Below are 20,861 nucleotides of genomic sequence, written 5' to 3' on the forward strand. Positions count from 1 at the left end.
TGTCAACAGTTTTATTGCAATTAATATGCATCTTTAGGATCCTCTGTCTGCTCAAACATCTGAAAAATAAATCCTGTCATCACTGTTTCACATTCCCCAGGCATTTTACCATCTCTGCTCCCTCTTTATTGGTTTCTCCCATCAGCTTGTCAGGAGTGTCAGCATCCCATTTGCTTGGACAAATTTGGAGGAGGGAAACCAAATGCTCTCAAGTCTCAGACCCCAAAAGTACTTTGCTTTCAAATGGGGATTTTTGGTTCAATTGAACCTCAGCTAAGGTACAGTTCTGCAGTTCTGTGGGATGAATCTGCTCTCTCAATCTCTCTCCTTTCACACACACTCATCACACATTTTACATCGTACAGTTTTTTTTCAAAACAGTCCCAAATCCCGCAACAGAGCTGGACAGCAAATGAGTAGATGGATTTTATTTGAAAGTGCTGCTCACTCAGCAAATGCACCTCTCTCTGAAGAAATGCAAATTGCTTAACACTGAGGAACAGCCTCATAGGCAGAGCTGCACATGAAAAATGAATATCTTCCTGTAGAGGAAAAAAAAACCCCTTCTGGGTAAGGAATAACTCTTGATCTTCATGATGGAGACAATGTTGGGAATTAAAGGGAAATGATTAAAAAACCCAGATTCACAATACAGTTTGATTCCATTTTTAATAACATGTATTTACCAATGTGCTATCAGCTTGGCAAATATTCAAGATCGCAAAGAAATTCAACTTTCATTTTGTTATTTGGCAGATTAAAAAAACAATTAAATTATGTACAAAACAGATGCACAGTATGCCTTGCTTGAAACTTAAGATTTTAAAAAAAAATTATTTATAAGGATAGGGGCATGAAAATTTAATTTAATGTTCACCTTAGGTAATTTTGTGTCTTATTGTTCACAGCAATTACCATAAATCTACATATCAATAAGCGAGAACAGATGTCAGTTGTTACAAGTGCTTGCCAATCAGGCCTGTTAAAAAGTGACAGATGGATGGTGATAGAACATTCTCATAAGGCCTATTAGCACATTCACAGGAAATTTTTGTAGTGCTGCACAGTCACAGATGCAGTTCTGTGAAAACACGGGAAAATTTGAGAGCACGAGATTTACATTTTACAACTTCTTGTGCTGCCTCTGACACAAACTTTCATACAATGAAGTAATTTGCCTCGTTTCAGTCACTGCAGCTTTTCTCCTGTGATAACTGTAAATTTGGAATTATTGGGTATTTGTAGGGGAGGGAACAGAGTCACAAGCCGTTCCTCAAGACTTCTTAGGCCTCATCAGCTCTTGGGTTTCTAAAACCATAATAAAATCACATTAGAAAATAGCTGAGATTTGCTTACTGCACAAATTCCAAAAAAAGGAAGGCACCAGCTACATTGAGTGGCACAGTATGCATGGAGAGTTTGAAAGTCAGTGGTGATTATCAGAACCAAATCTGATCACTCATAAGCACTTCCCACTGACTTGACTTCCTTTGCTTTGGAAATTTTATCCTTCTCAATTATTAGGATTTATTCCACCTGAATTAAATCCTGGCTGCAGCTTAAAAAATGTGGATTAAGGTAAAATTTATCATCTTCAGGCTAAAAAGCAACTATTTGCTAACACTGACATCAGCCATTTTGGATGCTGATGGTAAAATGTGTATAAAGGTGTGGAGGGAGAGGCTATTCCAGCAATATTCTAAGAATTAAAATAGACAGGAAATCTAAGTGCCACCTCCATCAAACCATATATATTCTGTGGCTACTTTTAGAAAAGCTGCTTATCTGAAAAGTGCTTGAGGTAGCCTGACCAGTTACTGTTTGATTGAGCAAAGCCCTTAAAACAACTTTTAAGTGCACAATTGATTCTGCCCTGTATTTTAACAGTACATGCTTAAATCTGACTGCACATTCACAGAATCATTGAATGGTTTGAGTTGGAAGGGACCTTAAAGATCACCTAATTCAAACACTCCTAGAGCCATTTGTTGACTTATGTAGGATTTCAGCCCATTTTCAGGTAATATATGCTCTAAATACATTCTGGTAAGAAGAGTGGTTTTTGTCAATTAAAACTTCTTCAGTCCTAGTGGGAAGGATTCATCTGATCTAACTTTGTCCAGAAAAAAGTTACTCACTCAGGCTATTGCTATAGTCAAAGAAGAGAGAGGGGGTAATGAAGTATTCTGATCCTAAAAAAGAATCATAGAACCATTGACTCATGGAACATTTGGGTTGGAAGGGACCAAAACCTCCCTGCTCTGAGCAGGGCCACTTTCCATTAGTCCAGGTTGCTCCAAGCCCAAAGCCCACCTTTCAAGGGACAACTTTCACTAGACCAGGGTGCTCCAAGCCCTGTCCCACCTGGCCTTGAACACTTCCAGGGTTGGGGCATTCCAGCTCTCTGGGCAACCTATGCCTCATCTCCCTCAGTGAAAAATTTCTTCCTAATAGATGCAGTATTTTCCTAATATCCATAAAATAGATTAACCCCAGCCTTGGTAGGATGAATCATTGCCTGGGAGTGACTCCCTCTTCACTGACATTGCAGGGAGATGAGATGCCTACTTTCCAAACTACTGAGGCTCAAGTTGGATGAATTCCATCCACAGAGGGGCTAAGGCAATAAAAATCCCCCTCACCCTCCATTTGCTGGTTATGGAAAGCCCACACAGAGCTACAGATATTGTGCCCAGACTTGGCCAAACTTGCACATCAGGCACTTTTACCACCTGAATAAGCACATCCTAACTGCTGAGCACTGCTTTTTCCTCTCAAGGTGCCTCTCCTTCTCCTCTGAGAAGGAGCAATGTGTGGATTGGGAACAGGCTCACTTGCTGCAAACTCTCTCTCTCCAAAAATGCTAAACAGAGTTGTTTAATTTATTAGTTAAAAGAAGAAAAAAAAACCAAAAAAGAAAAGCTAATTTTATGTGTTAAAATAAGTAGGACTTGCAGTGGAATTAGTGTTACAAAAGCTGAATGTTTTTGGTCCCTGAGGTCAACATTTTGAAAACTGGTAGTTATCTTTAAGAAACAGCTATCTCCCTTGAGCTGGAAACAGTTTCTCAGTGACCTTTACTTTTAATATGATATCCCTAAAGAGGTCATAGCAGGAGAAATCCTCCTTCTGTATGGCTTTGCTGGAATGAAGCCATGGAAGAGTCAGAGGATATAAAGGATCCTTTGGCCAATGCAAAAGTGTAGAGCTTCTGTGCAGATGGTCCTGGCTTCCAACTGGTCCCTCCAGATCCACTGAGCCAATCCAACAATTAGAGGAAAATATTCAGAAAGCAGAACCTCACAGACTTTCTCTCACCCATCTGCTCCTACAGACTCTGCAACAGGAGGAAATCTGGCTTGGGTAGTGGAAGAAGGGTGGAATGGATGGAGCACGGCTCAGAAAGGGCCAGAAGTTCAACCCAGAATGCAACCAAACTGTGAGAGAACTTGGACAGCACTGGGAAAAAATATATACATTGGAAAAATATAAAAAGTCCCAGCTGCAGAGGGCTTAGGGACTGGAAGGAAAAAGAAAAATCCATGGTTTCTCCTCCTGTATAACTCCAGAAAGCAAAATACACTGTCTATTCAATGAAATTAAGAGAAACCCTTTGTTTTTTTTATGAGTACTGTACATTTTTTTATGTCTTGAATGGTCACACATACAAAAATATTGCTGTATGAACCAATATTTGTTCCTGCCAAAACATTTGACATTATTGGATTGTAGAAAATTTTTCTAGACTGTACATTGTTTAAATATTGAAAACATTGAAATATTTTCTACACTTATCCTAGCAATAGTAAACTTCCTCTAACAGTATCTGTATTGTAATTCCAAAGCTCTTAAACAGGCAGGTTGGTTTAAATAACTGCAGCTTTTAGGACCTGCTCCAGTGCCAGCCAAATTCGATTCAAACATTCAAGCAACATCAATCTCCTTTGAACTAAGCTTCCCATGCAATTTGTATGTATTTGAAGGAGGAATTTTTGCTTGCTTGAAAGGTTGCTAGTGTTTAATGTAGCTTACATTGTCTTTTAAAGTAAGACAATCAAACCACATAATGTAATTTATCTGTATTATTAGCCTTCCCCAAAGACAAAGTGCAGGCTAGACACCGAGGCTGGAGAGGAAACATATGAGAGGAAAAACATGAGAGGAAACACTGCCTTTAAATTAGTGTTAGGATTAGAAGATATCAGAGAAGGGGAGGGAAAGTGAGGAAGTGCTCACTATGAAATACACTCATAAGGATGCATGTCCTTGCATGTTTTATACAGGACAATGAAGCAGACTTTGGCAAGGTAGAATTAGTGCCTGTAATCAAGACCAGGGGATTACTGTAATACCAAAGGCACCACTGCCAGCTCTCCCAACTTTATTGCCAGTCTCAAAATATTACATTGTTTTCTTTGGCTTGACTCATGAAGTAGCATGATTTCATGAAAATCTCGTTTCTCTATAGAAATGAGATAAAACTAAAGTGCAGAATTAGGCATGGAACCTTAAAGCTTGGAAAGCTAAATGGCAAGCTACAGCTTTTTGTCTCTCAAATTTCAGGCTCTCAAATTTTTGTTAAACTAGTTTCCTTATTTGCTTGGACTTCAGACAATGCTGAATGTATAGCAGGGTCAGTTGGCTGCTACAGCAAGAACAGTGCTCACTTTTACACTTGGTGCTGAGTGATTAATATCTGTATGTTAGAGAGTTCTTGAGAAAAATCCCCATTTTTTCTTTGGCCTGTATTCCCAGCTTACAAACAAACAAACAAACAAACAAATATACAAACAAACAAGCCAACTCCAATACTCTTCAATCACAAACACCTAAAAATCCCACTCCCTTCACCAAAATCAAAGAACCACACTGCTTTTGAAATGTAAGAACTACTTTAACCAGTCTGAGGCATGGTATTAGGGGAAGGGAATTCAAAACTGCACACTGAAGAGCAGTGTCTTAGCTCTGCTAGCAAAGAAAATTGCTTTGATTTAAGAAATAATATACTGAGCATAGCAAATAACTCTTCACATGTGCAGTGGGGTGTGTGTTGTGCCACTTCTGTTCTGTGCAGAGACAGCACAAGCTTGAGCAGCACAAATAAACACTTGCAGATGCAAAGGGCCCTAATTTTGTACAAGGGGGTAGCTGTGTCAGAAGTCCTAATGCAGCAAACTGTGACTTCATCAAGATTTAAGCGCAAAAGAGATGTTAGAGCCCTGACATGGAAGTAAGGGTGGAATTTCAATGGCTCATGTGGCTTTTGATCAAAGTTTTAGTGTCTGAATTACGTGGTAAGCACACCCATCGACTTCAAGGATAAAAGTTGCACCCCTCAAACACAAAGTTCAAAGAACTTGAAAGCTGCAGTGATGGATCTTCTTTAGCACCTCACTCAATTGTGTCTGGATTTATTCCTCACTTTGAAATGTTATATTAATAGGCAAACTACATGCAATATGGAATTACATATTAGATTCTTTTTTTTGTGAAACGAACCTGTACAGCTTAAGTTAAAAAACTCTAGGCCTTCACAAATGTTCAAAGATAGCTTCAGCTGGTAATGCAAGCTCTTGCTGCAGGCACAGGAGTACTTTCTATTCCTTTCATGAAACATAATATACAAATTGTTAATACCAGATGCACTGCATGACATGGTACTGCCTGATTTCCAAGGAGAGGACATGAACTCTCAGTTCTAACAGTGCTTAGTCTTTGGCATTTTCATGTGGAGATGCAGCTTGGAGAACAATTTTGTATCACTAATTTTTACCTTGAACATAAAGATTTACGAGTCACATGTTTTGGGGAAAGGAGTAAACTTCAAGCTGTTTTGATAACATGAAAATAAGATATAAAATACATTTTTTTCCAAGAGAGGCAGTCAGTCATCAAATTATCCCATAGATGAGTGCATTAGCAATCTAATTTGCAGTTGAAAAAAGCAGATCCCTCGAGTAACAATGATGTGCCACTATGATTTCTTAAGATGACTTTCTTTCAGTCTCAAGACCATATGATTTTCAGAGAATAAATCACATCCTGGATTGAAAGCCCATCCTGGAAACACTTGACTAAAATCCTTAGTTTCAACAGTTCTTGAAAACAAAGCTGAATCTACACTAACAGTGAGAAATTGGCAACAAAAACTTCTAAGGTGCACATAAAGCAATGGATACCACATTATTTTTCCTCAGTGTCCCAATTCTTTCATTTTTGTAGACCTAACCAAATATGAAAACATTAAAACACAATCTTTGAGCTCAAAACCACTTCCAAAATTCCCAAGTATAAAACTCTTGCTGAACCGCTCTGTTCTGTTTATCATATTAAGACACATTATTTTGATGGAAAAAACGCTAGATTGCAAGAGTAATAGATAATAGAACCAGCAAGCACTGCCAGCAGGTCTGAGGAAGAGAGAATAATTCAGAGATATTGTCATCTGTAGGCCAATTTATATTGTCAGACAGCAGGTTCACATTATTCTCTGATGTCACTGCAATAATGGCATAATATAACGATTGAGCAAAGAATACCTGTGGGGTATAGCTATACAGTGTGGTATATATATAATTGTTAAAGTATTTCAGGCTTCCTTCAAAGCAGAACCAGAAGCAGCAAAAGATCAGGATTAAAAAAAGAATGAGAAATGGGGCTCATAAAGACTTCTGAATATTTTAGCCCTTGTTTTGTGATGATGAAGCAAGCATAATGTTGTATTTCATTGATTCAGCGGGCTCATGATTAAAATAAACTAATGTAGCAATTTAGGGGTTTTGTGATTCTTTCTTTTTTTTTTCCCTGTAACAAGGAAAAAAAAAAAAAGCTTTTTAACAGTTCCTCACGGCAGGCATAATGTGCATCTGTGCTCTGATTTACTGCACATGCTGCCTTCTCTAGCATCATGTTAAGTTAGGATATCAGCATGGTAGGTCACACAGTGGGAATGACCTTTTGCTAATCACTACACATCAGTTACTACTGGCACACAGCTCATTACTAAGAAACCCTCCAACTAGCTGGCTTTCAAATCCGCTCACACTTTGATTCTTTTTTTCCCCTTTTCTTTCTTTCTTTTTTTTTTTCCTCCAGACTGAAGATTATACTTTTTACATAAAATCTCTGTTGTGTAATTTTGCCAACTAGGGTTCCAAAGTCAAAAAGGCACCCAGTTAATTTTCTGTGATTATAAAAGGAGCCTGAAAATTCATACTGAAGGTAGGCCTGTAATCTTGGGTTTCATTAAAAAGGTCAGAACATTTTTCCTCACCACATATTATTAAAATGTTTGAGGGCTGCCATTAATTTGATTTTTCAGGACACAGAAATCTCACTGGAAATTAGAATGTAATCCTGCTGTTGCTTTCCTGACACTTTTCATAGGGCAGGATACGGCTGCAGGGACTAAGAGCTCTCCTGCAATTTACAATTGGTTACTTTGGCCAAATGGCAGGTGACTAATGCAAGACAAACTGTTTGCACAACCTGGGAGCACTGGGTTTAATTTCAGTTCTGAAAGAGGGGTGAAAGTGTTTCTATTGACACTGAACCGTGAGCTGTCCCCTGCCAATACATCTGCCGCATTTAATACACAACACGCCCCCCACCCCCTGACAATGTGATTATTAGAGATACAGAATTCAATAGCTTAAGAACACAAAACATAGCAGGAGCAAAATGAAAGGGTTTTTAACTCACCGGCCATTTGCTGAATGCCGCTGAAGGCACCCAAGTTACTGGAGGAAGTTGCTTGCTGCAGGAGCTGCAAATGAACAACACAACACAGCAATCTATCTGACAGTAATGTAACAAATGAAGATAAAACTAAAATGAGCTATCATTTCACATTTGGAATATTTCTGCTTTCCTTTACATTTATACAGTCTCTTGCTTCTGTCTGCTGTTGGAATGAACATCCCTAGAGTCAATGCTGTAAATCCATATTAATGTCTAATCTCTATTAAGAAACACAGAGACACAAGGGAAACTCAATAACATGGCTGCTTTAAAACAATTAATCAATTTATTCTTTTTAACAACCAGGTGTTAAATCTATTTAAACCAACATAGTGTGACTAATTACAACCCTCTGTAGTCTAGTAGTTACCATAACTCATCTCTGTCAATCATGGTCCATTCTTCCCCACCCCTGTGAATTCAGTTTTTTCTTCATTATCTTTATGAATCAAGCGCACAGATATTCATTAGACTGGTATTTGTATATATAGCAATTTAGCCTATCTCAGCATTAATTAGCCAACCTCAGCACTAATATATATTTTTAATTGCTGGGTAAATTGCTGTTCATATCACTATATCAAAACATTGCATGCACACAAATGATGTATTTATATATACACAATACTTATATATGGGCACATCCATTTCACAGAATCATAGAATGGTTTGGTTTGGAAGGGACCTCAAAGTTCCTCCATTCCTCCACTTTCAACTGCCCTGTCACAGGCAGGGACACCTTCCACTGGATCAGGTTGCTGAGAGCCCCATCCAGCCTGGCCTTGAATACTTCTAGGGTTGGGGCAGCCTCAGCTTCTCAGGATAACCTGTGCCACTCTCTCACCACCTTCACAGGCAAGAATTTCTTCTGAGTATCTTATCTAAAGCTGCCCTCTCTCAATTTAAAATCATCACCCCTTGTCCTATCACTAAATGTGAAAAGGCCCTCTCTAGCTTTGTTGGAGGCCCCCTTCAGGCATGGAAAGGACCCAGAGGCTTCTCTTCTCCAGGCTGAACAGCCCCAACTCTTTCTTTGGAGCCCTCTCTCCACAGCAGAAGTGCTTCAACCCTCTGATCACCTTTAATTGCTGGGTAAATTGCATCCCCAGAGCTGGATGCAGCCCTGCAGGTGGGGTCCCACCAGAGCAGAGCAGAGCAGAGCAGAGCAGAGGGGCAGAACCCCTGCCTTGACCTGCTGCCCACGGTGCTGGGGATGCAGCCCAGGACACGTTTGGCTTTCTGGGCTGGAAGTGCACATTGACAAGTCGTGTTGAGCTTCTCATCCACCAACACTTCCAAGTTCTCCTCAGGGCTGCTCTTGACCCATGCTTTTGTGCTTGGGATTGCCCCGATCCAGGGTCAGGACCTTGTACTTGGCCTTGTACTTGGTGAGGTTATATTTGTCTTACTTGGAACCATGAGGAACCCCCAAGTTATCCAAAAGCTCTTCAACCAGACCTCCCAACTCCAAAGCCACAAAAGGCAGAGGCTCCCCCTCAGCTGTGATGAAGGGGGGCCTCTCTTGGCCATCCAGGACCAAAGACACGTGGCTGCGGATTTCAGATTTTCCAGCAGGGACAGCAGCTACCACCTGTTTCTCATCTTATAAATGGACTAAGGAAAAGGCCATTTTAAATTTATGGCTTTTCCTGGCCACATTCGCTTTCTGTGTGAGGGGATATGAACCATGCATGTTTAGCATTGTCAGGACCATGCATTATAGCAAAAGCCATTTCCAAATGAAAATATGGAAATTTGATGATTGAACCACAACATTCTAGTTTAGAGGCTGCACCATATGGATATGGCCTTCTAGTTCTAGTTCAGCTGCCTATCTGTCCTCCCCTATGGAAGAACTTAAATTTTATTCCAGTTACAAAAAACAGACTCTAGCATTCAAAACCCCCAATAAAACTAATGGAATAAAATTTTATTTACAGTGGAGGGGTTGGAACTAGGTGATCTTTAAGGTCCTTTCCAACCCAAACCTTTCTATGAATCTGTGAATTGTTTTGCAGATAAACACACCCAGAAGAAAACACACTGTGTATCCTGGACAATTTAGCAATTTACTGCAGGGAGTTTAGTAGAACTGATTTACCATGATCCTAAAATAAATAGAGCATAAATACAGCCACCACCTCAGAAGTGAACTTACAGCTAGATATTGTGGTGTGAGTCCTCCAAGACCTGTGAGGTTTCCCCAAGTGGCAGTATTGAGCTGTTGCATCTGCTGAGCCAACTGCTGCTGCAAACGCCGCTGCTCCTTGTCCTTTTGGGTGTCAGCAAACTTCACCACGATTGGCGAAGAGCAGCCCTGTGGTTGGACAGATTGGGAAAGACAGAAGGGTTAAATCATACCAGGCCATCCTTGCCTTGTGAGCTCAGCCATGTCCTGTAGGGCCTCTGGCATTGGCACAACCAGATTGTTCACCCTCTCTTTGTGACTGGCACGTGTAGGTCTGCAAGGACTAAGATTTTTCAGGTTCTTATGAAAAGAGGCTATGGAGAAATTATTGATTCCCCAGCTCTTTTTATAAAGCACCTTTCCTCAGGCTCTCTTTTCCTTCCAGCTATCAAAATTGCAGCCAGAGACAGCAAAGTGTACCAGTCCTCTTTAATTAAGCTTCACAGCTGATGAGATGGACGCGATGCTTTGTCTGCAGTCTGTTTTCGAGGCAGCGCCAAAGGGAGAGGTGTCCAACCTCCGTGCTGCCAGGGACCACACAGCCAACCACAGTCTGGCTGTGCCATCAGGCTCAGTGCAGCTGGTGTGTGCACCCTAAAGAGACTGGGAGCAGCAGATTTACCTCAGCACCCATTTACATCAGCGAGGCACCGGCCCTGTTCACAGCAAGGAGCCCCGGTCAATTCACCCACCTGCGGTCCGCGCCCGGGCATGTTTTGTACCAAGCACCCTTGAGATGTGAACAAAGGGCAGGATGCAGACCAAAAGGGACTAGTTCTGGTGATAGCAGCCCATTTCTGATTGACACCACTTCTTCTATTGCTTCTATCAGCCTCTTGTTACATGGTATGGCAAGACTGTGAGATGCCTTAGGAAATAGGGAAGCTGTAAGAAAGAGCTAGAGGTCTGGTCTGCAGCCTATTCCTCACCCATGGCTGAGGGACCCTTGGGAAGAAGTTGGAGGTCACAGACCAAATGGACTTTTGAGGTAAACTGGAATTTCCCTTGGACTTCGAATTGGGCATTCCTGGGCAAAGACACTAAAACAATGAGATGTGATTATGAAAGATGTCTCTGTTGATTTCTCTCTGTTTTTTTCCCTGCTAAGAAACGTGTCATATTTTAACCTTTCAAGTCTTAATTTTTTTTCAGATCAAGAAAGCAAGCTATATACTGCAGTGATTCAGTTCTTCAAATTAATTCAAGCATTTTATGAGTCATCAAAACTGTCAATCCATTTCATACTGCTTTTCAACTTCACAGCATCCAATGAATAACTTCCCTTGCCATGCTTTGTTATACTAATTTCTTGTCTAACTTCAATGTGAACACAATGGCAGGAGTGATAAGTGACTCAAGTCCAAGAAACACAGCAGTGCTTGAGCCAAAGTGTGGGATGCAGAGCAGGGTTCTACTTCACCTACTCTTCCCATGGCTGCTCTCACAACACTGTGAACATCTTAAGAAAAGTTCCTGTGCTCAATTAATTACAAAAAGCAGCCATGTACCTTTTCTCTGAAAAACCTCACACCAGGACAAGTGATAAAAATATTCCCAATCATCAGATAAAATGATGAAATAAACTGCAATAATAATAATAATAATAATAATAATAATAATAATAATAATAATAATAATATCCCCCATCAACACTATTCCTTTAGAATTATCTTAGAAAATCATTGCTTGTGGTTTATTATTCCACCTCCAATTCTTTTCCTGTGTGTTTCATTGTAAAAATGTCTTTTAGTGTTTCAGTGAGGAAAAAAGGAGATCCATAACACTCCAGCAATCAAATAAAGATTATGAAGGAGTCGGCTTGTTACACAATTACCTCTCTCTAGTGATTTTTATACTAATATTAAAAATAAGATCATTTAGAAAAAAAGAAGAAGGAAAAAGGAGCCAGGGGGTAGAGGACGTGAGAGAGATTTTTCTGGTTTTGCTAATAAAAAAAAGCAAACTGTTTCTATCTGATATGAGCTACAAATAACATTATTGGTAATACTGGGCTAAGAACAACTGGAATGTACTGCCTTCTGCCTGGATGTACAGGAGAATCAAGTATATTTCCAAAGAAATAGAAATGAGTATCAAAGGAAGAAATATTATATGGTTATTTCGGTTTTCAGTTTGGTAGTTCAGCATTCAACACTACAGCTGACATATTTATGAATGCTTAAATGTCAGTAAATTGTATAAAAACAATATCTCTGCAATTTATGAATCTATAATTCATTTTTTCACTGTCTGCTCTATATTTCATCACTTCATCATTTTCAAGAAAGCAAACGTTCTGAAGATTGAGATTATATCTAGCAAGTGGCTCTATATGAGAAAAGGGTTGTTATTGTTGTATCAAATTTACTCCATGATAACAAATTAGTGTCTTCTACTGGTGCTGCATTTGAATGACTTAAACAAACAAACAAACAAACATACAAAAAAAAAAACTCCACAGAAAAGAAATAGAAGAGCACTTTAAAGCAGAATTATATTTAAAAAATCAGTTGATTTAACCAGGTCAGTAAGTTAGGTGGAAAGAGCAGTAAGAGAATGCATTATTCTATGAGACGTGTTCATCTGGACTTAACAACCCCATTGTTCTTTCTTAGCCCTCTTTGAAAATTCATCTTGGTCAATGATGCATGCTAAAGAACTGAAAATAATAAAAAAAGGGGAAAAATCTGTAGTAATTGGGTTGAAATGCAATTGTGTACTATGTATCTTCCCCTAAGCCCGCTTTTATTTGCAAAATAACATGAGACCAAAGTGTCCAAGATGACTGTTTCAGGCTGAGGTTTGACATGTAACACTAGTCAACCCACTTTAACTTTTCACTAGAAGAGTATTGGCAAAAGTGAGGATTTTCTTTCTTTTTTTTTTTCTTGCCTACGGGGTGATTCTTGTTTTATGCACTTCTATTTCCTAGCTTGAGGGGAAGCTTCCAGCACAAACACAAGGTGCATCTCCCTTCCTCATTCAATGGCTTCACATTTCCATGCCATTCAGCGCCATTTTCTTCCCAACAGCTGCTGCTGCCTTCATATTTTCCTGTTGTCAGGTTGAATCCCTCCTCCGCGGGGAGGGAGGGTGCACAGCTTCTTTCCAAGGAGGGACTCAGCCTAAGCTCAACTGATGCAAAGACCCTGATGTTCAAAGGGCAAAATATCTGGAATTGCCTCGCCAATTTGGGGATCTCATTGATGATGTCTCTAAAGGTGTTGGGAGGGATTTTGATCCAAGAGTAACTATTCTACAGAACTAATCTCATTAAGAGTATCCTGCCAAAATGCAGCCCCTTTTGGAGTGCTGCATACAACAGATGACTGGGAGAATTTGTCTGGGAGGTGTTATGTCTTTATTTTACCGTCTTCAGAAGTAGAGCTGTGTAAAATTCATTTTGCTAGATGGAAAAATGCATTCAAACACATGGAAAATATAGGTAAAACACAGTATTACCAGTAAACATTTCCTTTTTACTTGGAATCAAACCCAGCAAAACATACAGATCTGAATTAATGGAGCAGTGCACGGCAGACAAATTACTACAGGTATTATTGCAGAGATTCAAAGTGGCAGTTTTTTTACAATATACTATCAGACTGCATAGACTGTATAACAGCAGCTTTCTAGTAAAGATAATTTCATCTGTTCTCATCTCATTGGCAGATTCTCAACTAAAACTGTATACCCAGGGTCTAAAAATGCATTGCACTGAAAAGAAAACACATTGATTATAAAAGAAGCTCAACCAAATTCAAACGTGATGTTTGGAAAGACAACAGCTTTGCAATGCTGATATCATTACTTGTACTATACAGGAAACAGTTAGTGACATTTTCATGCACTGGCTTGAATTTTATCTTCTCCTCCTCCTTGTCCTCTGTCCACCCTCCCACCCCTGGTGTCCCCCCTTGGCTCGTTACACAAAGCAGCTCAACGACATGACGCAATAATGATTGTTTAGCACCCAGCATGCTTTGGGAGACTAGAGCATTGCAAAGGAAAATCACTGAGAGAAAAAAAAATAAAAAAAAAAATTGAAAGGTCCTGGTGGAAAAAGAAATAAAATAAAAAAAATAAAGAAAAAAAGAAACAAGTGCACATAACATCAATGCCACCTCTGAGAAAAATCATCACTACACGAAGATACAGTATACATAATACAGTATAACATGCACTCTCCAATGATAAGCTAGAAGATCCAGAGTAAGTAAAGATTTCATACTTGTGCGGTTTTTTGTGCAAAATTCTGAAAGACCATGACAAAAATCACAGACTGAAAAAAGTTTTGAGATTGCCAGACAAGCTGTGGCATTCAATGACCACTCCAGTGACCAGATCGTTAGCCAGCAGCTGAAGTCACATTGAGTGAACCGGTTTAAAGTTTTGAGCTGCTCATCATGATAAAATACGAGGCCATCGAGGCAGTTTGGAAGGGAATGAAGAGTGTTGCTTGTGAGGGGCCAGCCACGATGGTGCTCTGCAGGAAGTGCCACACTCTGTATGCTCTGTCATCATTAGCATTTTTATTGGCTACATGAAGGAGGCGAAATAATATTAACTTAAAAAGAGATTCTATTTGCAGAAAAACACAAGCACTAGTAACTCAGTGTGGCCATGTTAAATCTCTTGAGCTTTTTCTCAGAGCACTGCAAACCACAACACTTAGAAATCTATTTAAAAGAAGCTAAGATTTTTCTTAGGGGGAACGTGTGTTAAAAATAGAGGTAATTTACTCATCAGAGATACTCTGAGTATGACTGAGGAGTGGTATTCACAGCATTTTTATTTTCTGCTGAATGCCACTGAAAACAGGATTGAGAGCTGTGTTTGGACACCACACAGCAGTCTTATTGTGCTCTTTTAGGTGATTGAGAAAAATAAAGCTTCACGAAGACAGGTAGAGTGAGCTGGTAAAAAATTTAAATCTGTGATTGTCATGTGTCTGATCTGATCCAGGAGAGCATGGCTTTACCATTCGCAATCATTTGCACAAAGAAAACAAAGAAAGGGCAAATGATACAGTACTGTACCTCCATGGTCTGAGACTGGTGCATGGCTTTGATTGCATTCTGTGCCATTGCCCTTGTAGAAAATGTGACAAACGCACAGCCTGTGGGAACAAGGGGACAGGGAGCAGGAAAGACAAAAAACAACAAGACAAAAGGGTTGGACGCTTGTTAAACCAACACAGTCTACGAGAACGGCCACAAGACGACACTGTTCTCAGTAGTACATAAAAATAAACAACTTCTCTAGTTTATTTATTGACAGTGCTGACTTGCTAATCTGACCATAGATGAAAGAAAAAAAATTAGGTGGAGATGGGTGACAAGAAGGGTTTTTATTTAATTTTTTGTTTGCTTTGTTTTGTTTTTCTTTTCTTTTTTTAAAAATTTGTTTGTTTGTTCTGTTTTGTTACTGTTTTTGTTCTTTAGCCACAGGGTTTGAAATAAATAAGGCTTTTATGTAGCCTTTGGATTGCATAGTTAAATCTATTCAGACCATGCATTAACAATTGGTTGCTCTGGCTTTTGTGTAGGTAAACTGTGGATAGTGAATAAATGTCGGCATCACTAACAGCTGAACTGAGAATTTAATAAAGGGGTCTATAACATCACAAATTACTGTGATGCACCAAGAAGTATCATACAAATAAGAATGAGAAAAACACCACTGTGTATCCTGTGCCTATTTGTGCAGACTCAGACAAAATTCAGTAATGTAGGTGGAATCTCAACATTTAAGAAAATAACATTTTAAAAATAAAAATCCTTATGGTATTTGTTTCTCCGAGTTCTAGGTACAAGTATAATTCTTTGATCCATGAAAGCTAATGCCAGCCTGAACAATTCTGAAGCTATGTGCATGAATAACTGAAAAAATCACTCTTTTTTTTTCCCTCTTCAGCCTTTAAAATCATAATGAAAAGCCAGTAGGGTAATGCCTGGGTGATTTTTCCACCTTTTTACTATTGTCAGCCATACCTACACTGGGCATGGTGCAGGTCAACGTTTTCAGTGCATGACTCACCACCCTTTTGGCTAATAAAAACATTGCCTCCTGAGGTTTACATTTTATTCTTCATGCACCCTTGGGCATCTTAAAGAAAAAGACTGTGAAATTAATGCAGATTCAGGCTGATTTTGTAATAATACCATGGCACACTAAAAGCTTAGCTAAAGCAACACAGACTTATTTCACTTGTGATCTCTAATGACTTTAAAAGTGCATTGATTTTCAGCTCCCTTAGCCTTGCACAGTTTGAACTTAGGTTTCAGAGAATAATTTAGTGTTCCACTCAATTTCCTCAAAACATTATTATTATTACTACTTAAAAGATTTCCAAATGAAGCAGATCTAAGCACTGAGAGGCTAAAGCATATTGTCATTTTAGAGCTAATGCATGAAAGCTACATTCTGGCATCAAAAATACAATATTGTTGCCCCTGTGGCCAATGGGCAAAATAAACCATTTTGCAATCCAGCAAGCAACAGATTGTTTGGTTTATGCAAATCAATTTGAGGCGTAGAATACCTTTTCTTTTTAGCTCTGTGTGTACCTGGTAAGATTATCAAGTCAAGACTGTATTCACATTTTAATCAAACAACAGTAAGAGAAAGCAATGCCTGATCATTACCCAAAAGCACTACATCTAGTCATGAAAATAAAGTCAATGCATTTTTGCATCATGCGGTATTTTTTTTCTCTTTAACGTAAAGGCCCTTGATTCAAAAGAACCTAAACTGGCTTGTGTAGCTCTGACTGATAGATGAGCATCATAAAATCAAAAAACAAAATTCTTTTACCCAAACTTCACCACAGCATTGTGACCTTCTGTATTTCTTAGGTAACAAAACAGCTGATGATGTCTCACTACTCTTTAGCCACACTACATAATGCTATACTAGTCTTGTTCAGCAACATATTTCTGTCAAAGGATATGATGTAACAAACCAGCTTTCTGTACAGCAATCTAGACAAAATATGCAGTAGAAGGGTAAATAATCTACAGTACTTCTCCTAGATTCCATATTGCTGCTGTGCACTAAAATTAAAGAGGCCTAAATTTACCATCAGTCTCAAAGTAATCTCTCTTAATACCATTTCTGTTATTAGCATTATTCATTTCTTGTCTTGCAAATTCAGTTGGGGATGAGCACAAATAGAGATATACTGGAGGGCAGGCAAGGAACCCCATGCACAGCCTTGAATAATATTGTTGATAATGGTCAAGAAACAGCTTCATTCACTTTGGTTCTCAGTATCCAGGAGTGGGTACTATAGTAACAATTACTGAATGGAGGTTTCAAATGCATGAGAAGCATGTAAAATGTCAACAAAAATCAGTAAGACACAGTTTATGCATTTATCACAATTTCTCCCCAGCAGTTCTGCTGTAAGTAACTTACTGAGAGATGTTGCAATTAGCAGGTCTCAAAAGAAATGTGAATCAGCAGAGAAATAAGGCTGCACTCCTCTCAAGATAAAGCAGACTGCCCCTTCCCTCCCCTGAGCTTTCTCTCTCTTTAACCACAGGGCTCAGCTGTTGGGCACTTTCAGTGCCCACCACCACTGCAAAGCCTTCCTCCTCACTCCTCAGCCCAAAACCATTTGCATGGGTCTTGTTGCCTTTGTCATGGAGCAAAAAGACCTTTGTAGCAGATCTCTGTACCAATTTGAAAGAAACTTGTTCTTTGGGCAAGGGGAATGCCTGATGAATGAGGTTATGCAGCTTGAATATGAGCATTTGGAAGCAGCATTCCACAGAGAGGATGGGGCTGCATTTTAATTAGGGTTTGCCAGCCAGAGGCTACAAGGTTAAGTCCCCTTGTTATCTCCATTCAGCAGGCCATTTCCCACCAATAGACAGTGGCCATTTCCACAGTAAATTTCCAATTTACCTCAATAACATGGCAAAAATTCAGTAGACAATGTTATTCCTGAATTATTTGAAAATCCAGACTTTAAGAGGTTGCCATCAAGTGCCCCAATTAAACATTTGTTAATTTAACCATCCTTCCAGACATTGCTATGTATATTCATATTCAAGGGTTATTTTTCAGCTAACAAGCCTGGACACTCACACACAACATTTGTATATTTATTATGTGTACATATATATTTTATTGTGAGTGGAATATGGGATCATATCTATTTTATTATGTGTGAACTATGGACTCCTTTCCTTCATGACCAGACCGCCACACTGGATGGGAGCTTAGCCTATGTCATAGGATTTGGTCTATTTAACTCAATCACTTTGCTTTTATATTTTAGGTGTTCAGAAAAAGCTCTTCTGAAATGCTTGTATTTGCTGCCATGGTCAATGGCAGGACTTTGATTTTCTTCTGTGGGGCACATATGCACTGGAGGAAGATGGGTTTAGTTGGGCACCTAGAATTTAATCAGAAGTAATCCAAGGACACTGGATTTCATTTCTTGATGTTTCTGAAGGGTTGGGAAAAGCTTTTCCAGCACTCTCTCACTCACTGTGTCACACAGGTGCAGGTGGTCTTTTGGGAGCACACTGCCAGCTTCAGGACCGTAAATCACAATTAGAAGAGGACAGGACTAATCAGATTTCATGCCTTGTGGTGCAAGGAAACAAGAAAGATTTCCATGGCCTCTTACCTCACCCTATGAAACGTGGCATTGATTGGCATGCCATGGAACGAGGTCTTCCCAACCCACTGCTACGAGCAAACTATTTCTGTTCTACCCCACCGAGTCCTGATATTCAATTATTCCCTTCTTACTGGAGCTGTGGAATCTCTGGGAGGGAAAATATGGAGAGGGGGATGTTTCTATAGCTAATGGCCTGAAATAACTTCAGTTTGTACAGCCAGCTACCTAGCTACACCAAAAAATAGATAGTTTTGTAAAAACAGCCAACCTACAAGACACCTCGCACTTATTTATCAGCTCTGGTTTCAAAATGTCAGGAATCACTGACAGAAGGAAAAGGGGAGGGAGAGAGAAGATCTAAGAATTTTAGCTGCTTCTTCAAGGCTGCCTTCTCACCCCCTACAGCAGATAAATGAGTGACTGGGGAAAGGCTGCAGGGAGTAATTTCCTTCTGCAGGAAGAATTGGAGTAAGGCACCCAGCCCTGGCATGGGAGAAATTTTATCACATCTGCCACGTTGGCTGAGAGAACATCTAAACTCACAGGGTTACTCCTTACCCCTCTCCCACTACAAACTGAATGAGAATTCTGAAAAAGCAGTCAAATGTGATAGGCCTCCTCCTTGATCCTGGCCATCCCAAACCTAGGGCTCGCTGCTTGAGTGACTGAATACTTGAAATATTTAAAAAAGCTCAGCTCTGCCCATTTCAGCTCCTCCTTCATGTGATTCTTCTCGTCTCAGGTTTTTCTAGAAGTGTTGAGAAACATTCAGTCAGGAGTTCTTGCACAGTCTAACACAACATCAACTCCTGCAATGAAGGAGTGCACTTCTATGTATGGAAGCTTCAGGTAAGGGTCACACCTACACAAGAAACCTCCCTCATGAAACCACCGTGGTCTGCCAGAGGATTTAAAGTGAAGCCAAAGGGAGATGCAAAATGCAGAGATATGGTTTGGAAGTCTAAAACCAGGGTTTTGACACAGAAGGAGACCCAAGAGATTTTCAAAGCCCCCCCAAGCAAGTGCAGTATTGTGCGTGCTGGCTGCGCAGCTGGTGCTGTAATGGTTGCACCACAGCTTCCCAGTACACTGTAAACAAGTTTTTCTTCAATTTCTGTAAAGAAACAAAAGTGAAAAGCTGCCAAATACTCCTGCAAGGAGTAGTTGGGATCCTCTGAGATGAAAGCTTCTATTTAAAGAAAAGATAAGGCTTGAATAAAAAGCTATGGAAATTGAAGTGTGATAAAAATAAGCTCTAGTTGGGTTAAAATGTTTCTAGCTGAGATTGCAAAGTAGACTTTTCCTTTTCCTTCCTGTGCTAATACAGCCCAGTCTGAAGGAAGGAGCATCCTGGAAAACAGCCTTCTAATGAAGACATCACACAAAAATCTGTCTTGGTGGCTTAGAAACATTTCATCTACAAACTAAATTGTAAATCAAATTGTTTACCGTAGTGATATCTGGTTGCTAAGTATTACCTAAGACACACAATGACAGGTCTGAGACCAAGTGCAACAATTCAGTCTAAAGAAAATAATTTGAAAAAGCCACAGTGAAGCTCTTCAGTTTATGCATATCAGGCACATAAAGGTAACAAGAGGCACATCCTGTAACTGTGTCTCAGCTCTTCAGCTCTACTGATTTGACTATTGACTGGATGACAGGTTGTAGATTTTAAATTTCCTGAAGTTCATGGTTCCCTCGAAGCATTTCTAATTGGACATTCAATTACCCACCCTGCAAAGCACAGACTTCAGTAAGTGGAATTTACACCAAGCCAGAATTAAATGGGTACCAAAGACCACGTTCTCTAACTGTGCCTCGATGATCTTCTTGTTGGAATAAAGCCTCTTGCAAATTATTTCATTTCAGGATTGCCTCTTGGGAAGGATTGCTGCAAAACTGCAGTAATGGAAATCTGAGATGTAGTCACTGGCCAAAGGCCAGCAGAGACATTGGTCAATTGGATGTGTTACTTCCCTCCCAGCTGCAAAAGAGTTTCAGCAAGGGAAAACAAAATTAAATGTGCCATAATGATTGGAAAAAATGAAAATGTTACCACATTGCAGCAAAAGGCATAAGGCACGGAGGTGCTTCTGAAGAGCTATTGAAAACACAGCACTTCCATGTCCTTGCTTCCCATCACTTACTGATATGCAATTCAGAAAGTAACCCCTAATCTAAGGTGTTCCCACAGCTGGCATTTCATGTTACTTTAGCTCAGAAAGGAGCAGTAAATATCCAGAGGAAAGAAAACCCCAGCATAAAAGTCCCTCACCTATCCTTCCCTGCAATTAA

The 20,861-nt window shown here is 39.6% G+C and overlaps 1 protein-coding gene across 13 annotated transcripts in view; it reads right to left on the reverse strand.

Annotated features, from left to right (window-relative positions):
• Nucleotides 1-20,861, reverse strand: part of CELF2 (CUGBP Elav-like family member 2) — a 549,110-nt gene that overhangs the window by 44,832 nt on the left and 483,417 nt on the right. For all 13 annotated transcript variants that reach the window (XM_077179252.1, XM_077179251.1, XM_077179244.1 and 10 more), the window contains 3 exons: nt 14,968-15,047; nt 9,899-10,057; nt 7,702-7,765 (listed from right to left, as the gene is read on the reverse strand). In XM_077179252.1, coding sequence (XP_077035367.1) covers nt 7,702-7,765; nt 9,899-10,057; nt 14,968-15,047 — 303 coding nt within the window. The remainder of the gene's footprint in view (nt 1-7,701; nt 7,766-9,898; nt 10,058-14,967; nt 15,048-20,861) is intronic.

The sequence above is a fragment of the Agelaius phoeniceus genome, chromosome 5 (genome assembly GCF_051311805.1).
Source record: "Agelaius phoeniceus isolate bAgePho1 chromosome 5, bAgePho1.hap1, whole genome shotgun sequence".
NCBI classification, from domain to species: Eukaryota; Metazoa; Chordata; class Aves; order Passeriformes; family Icteridae; genus Agelaius; species Agelaius phoeniceus.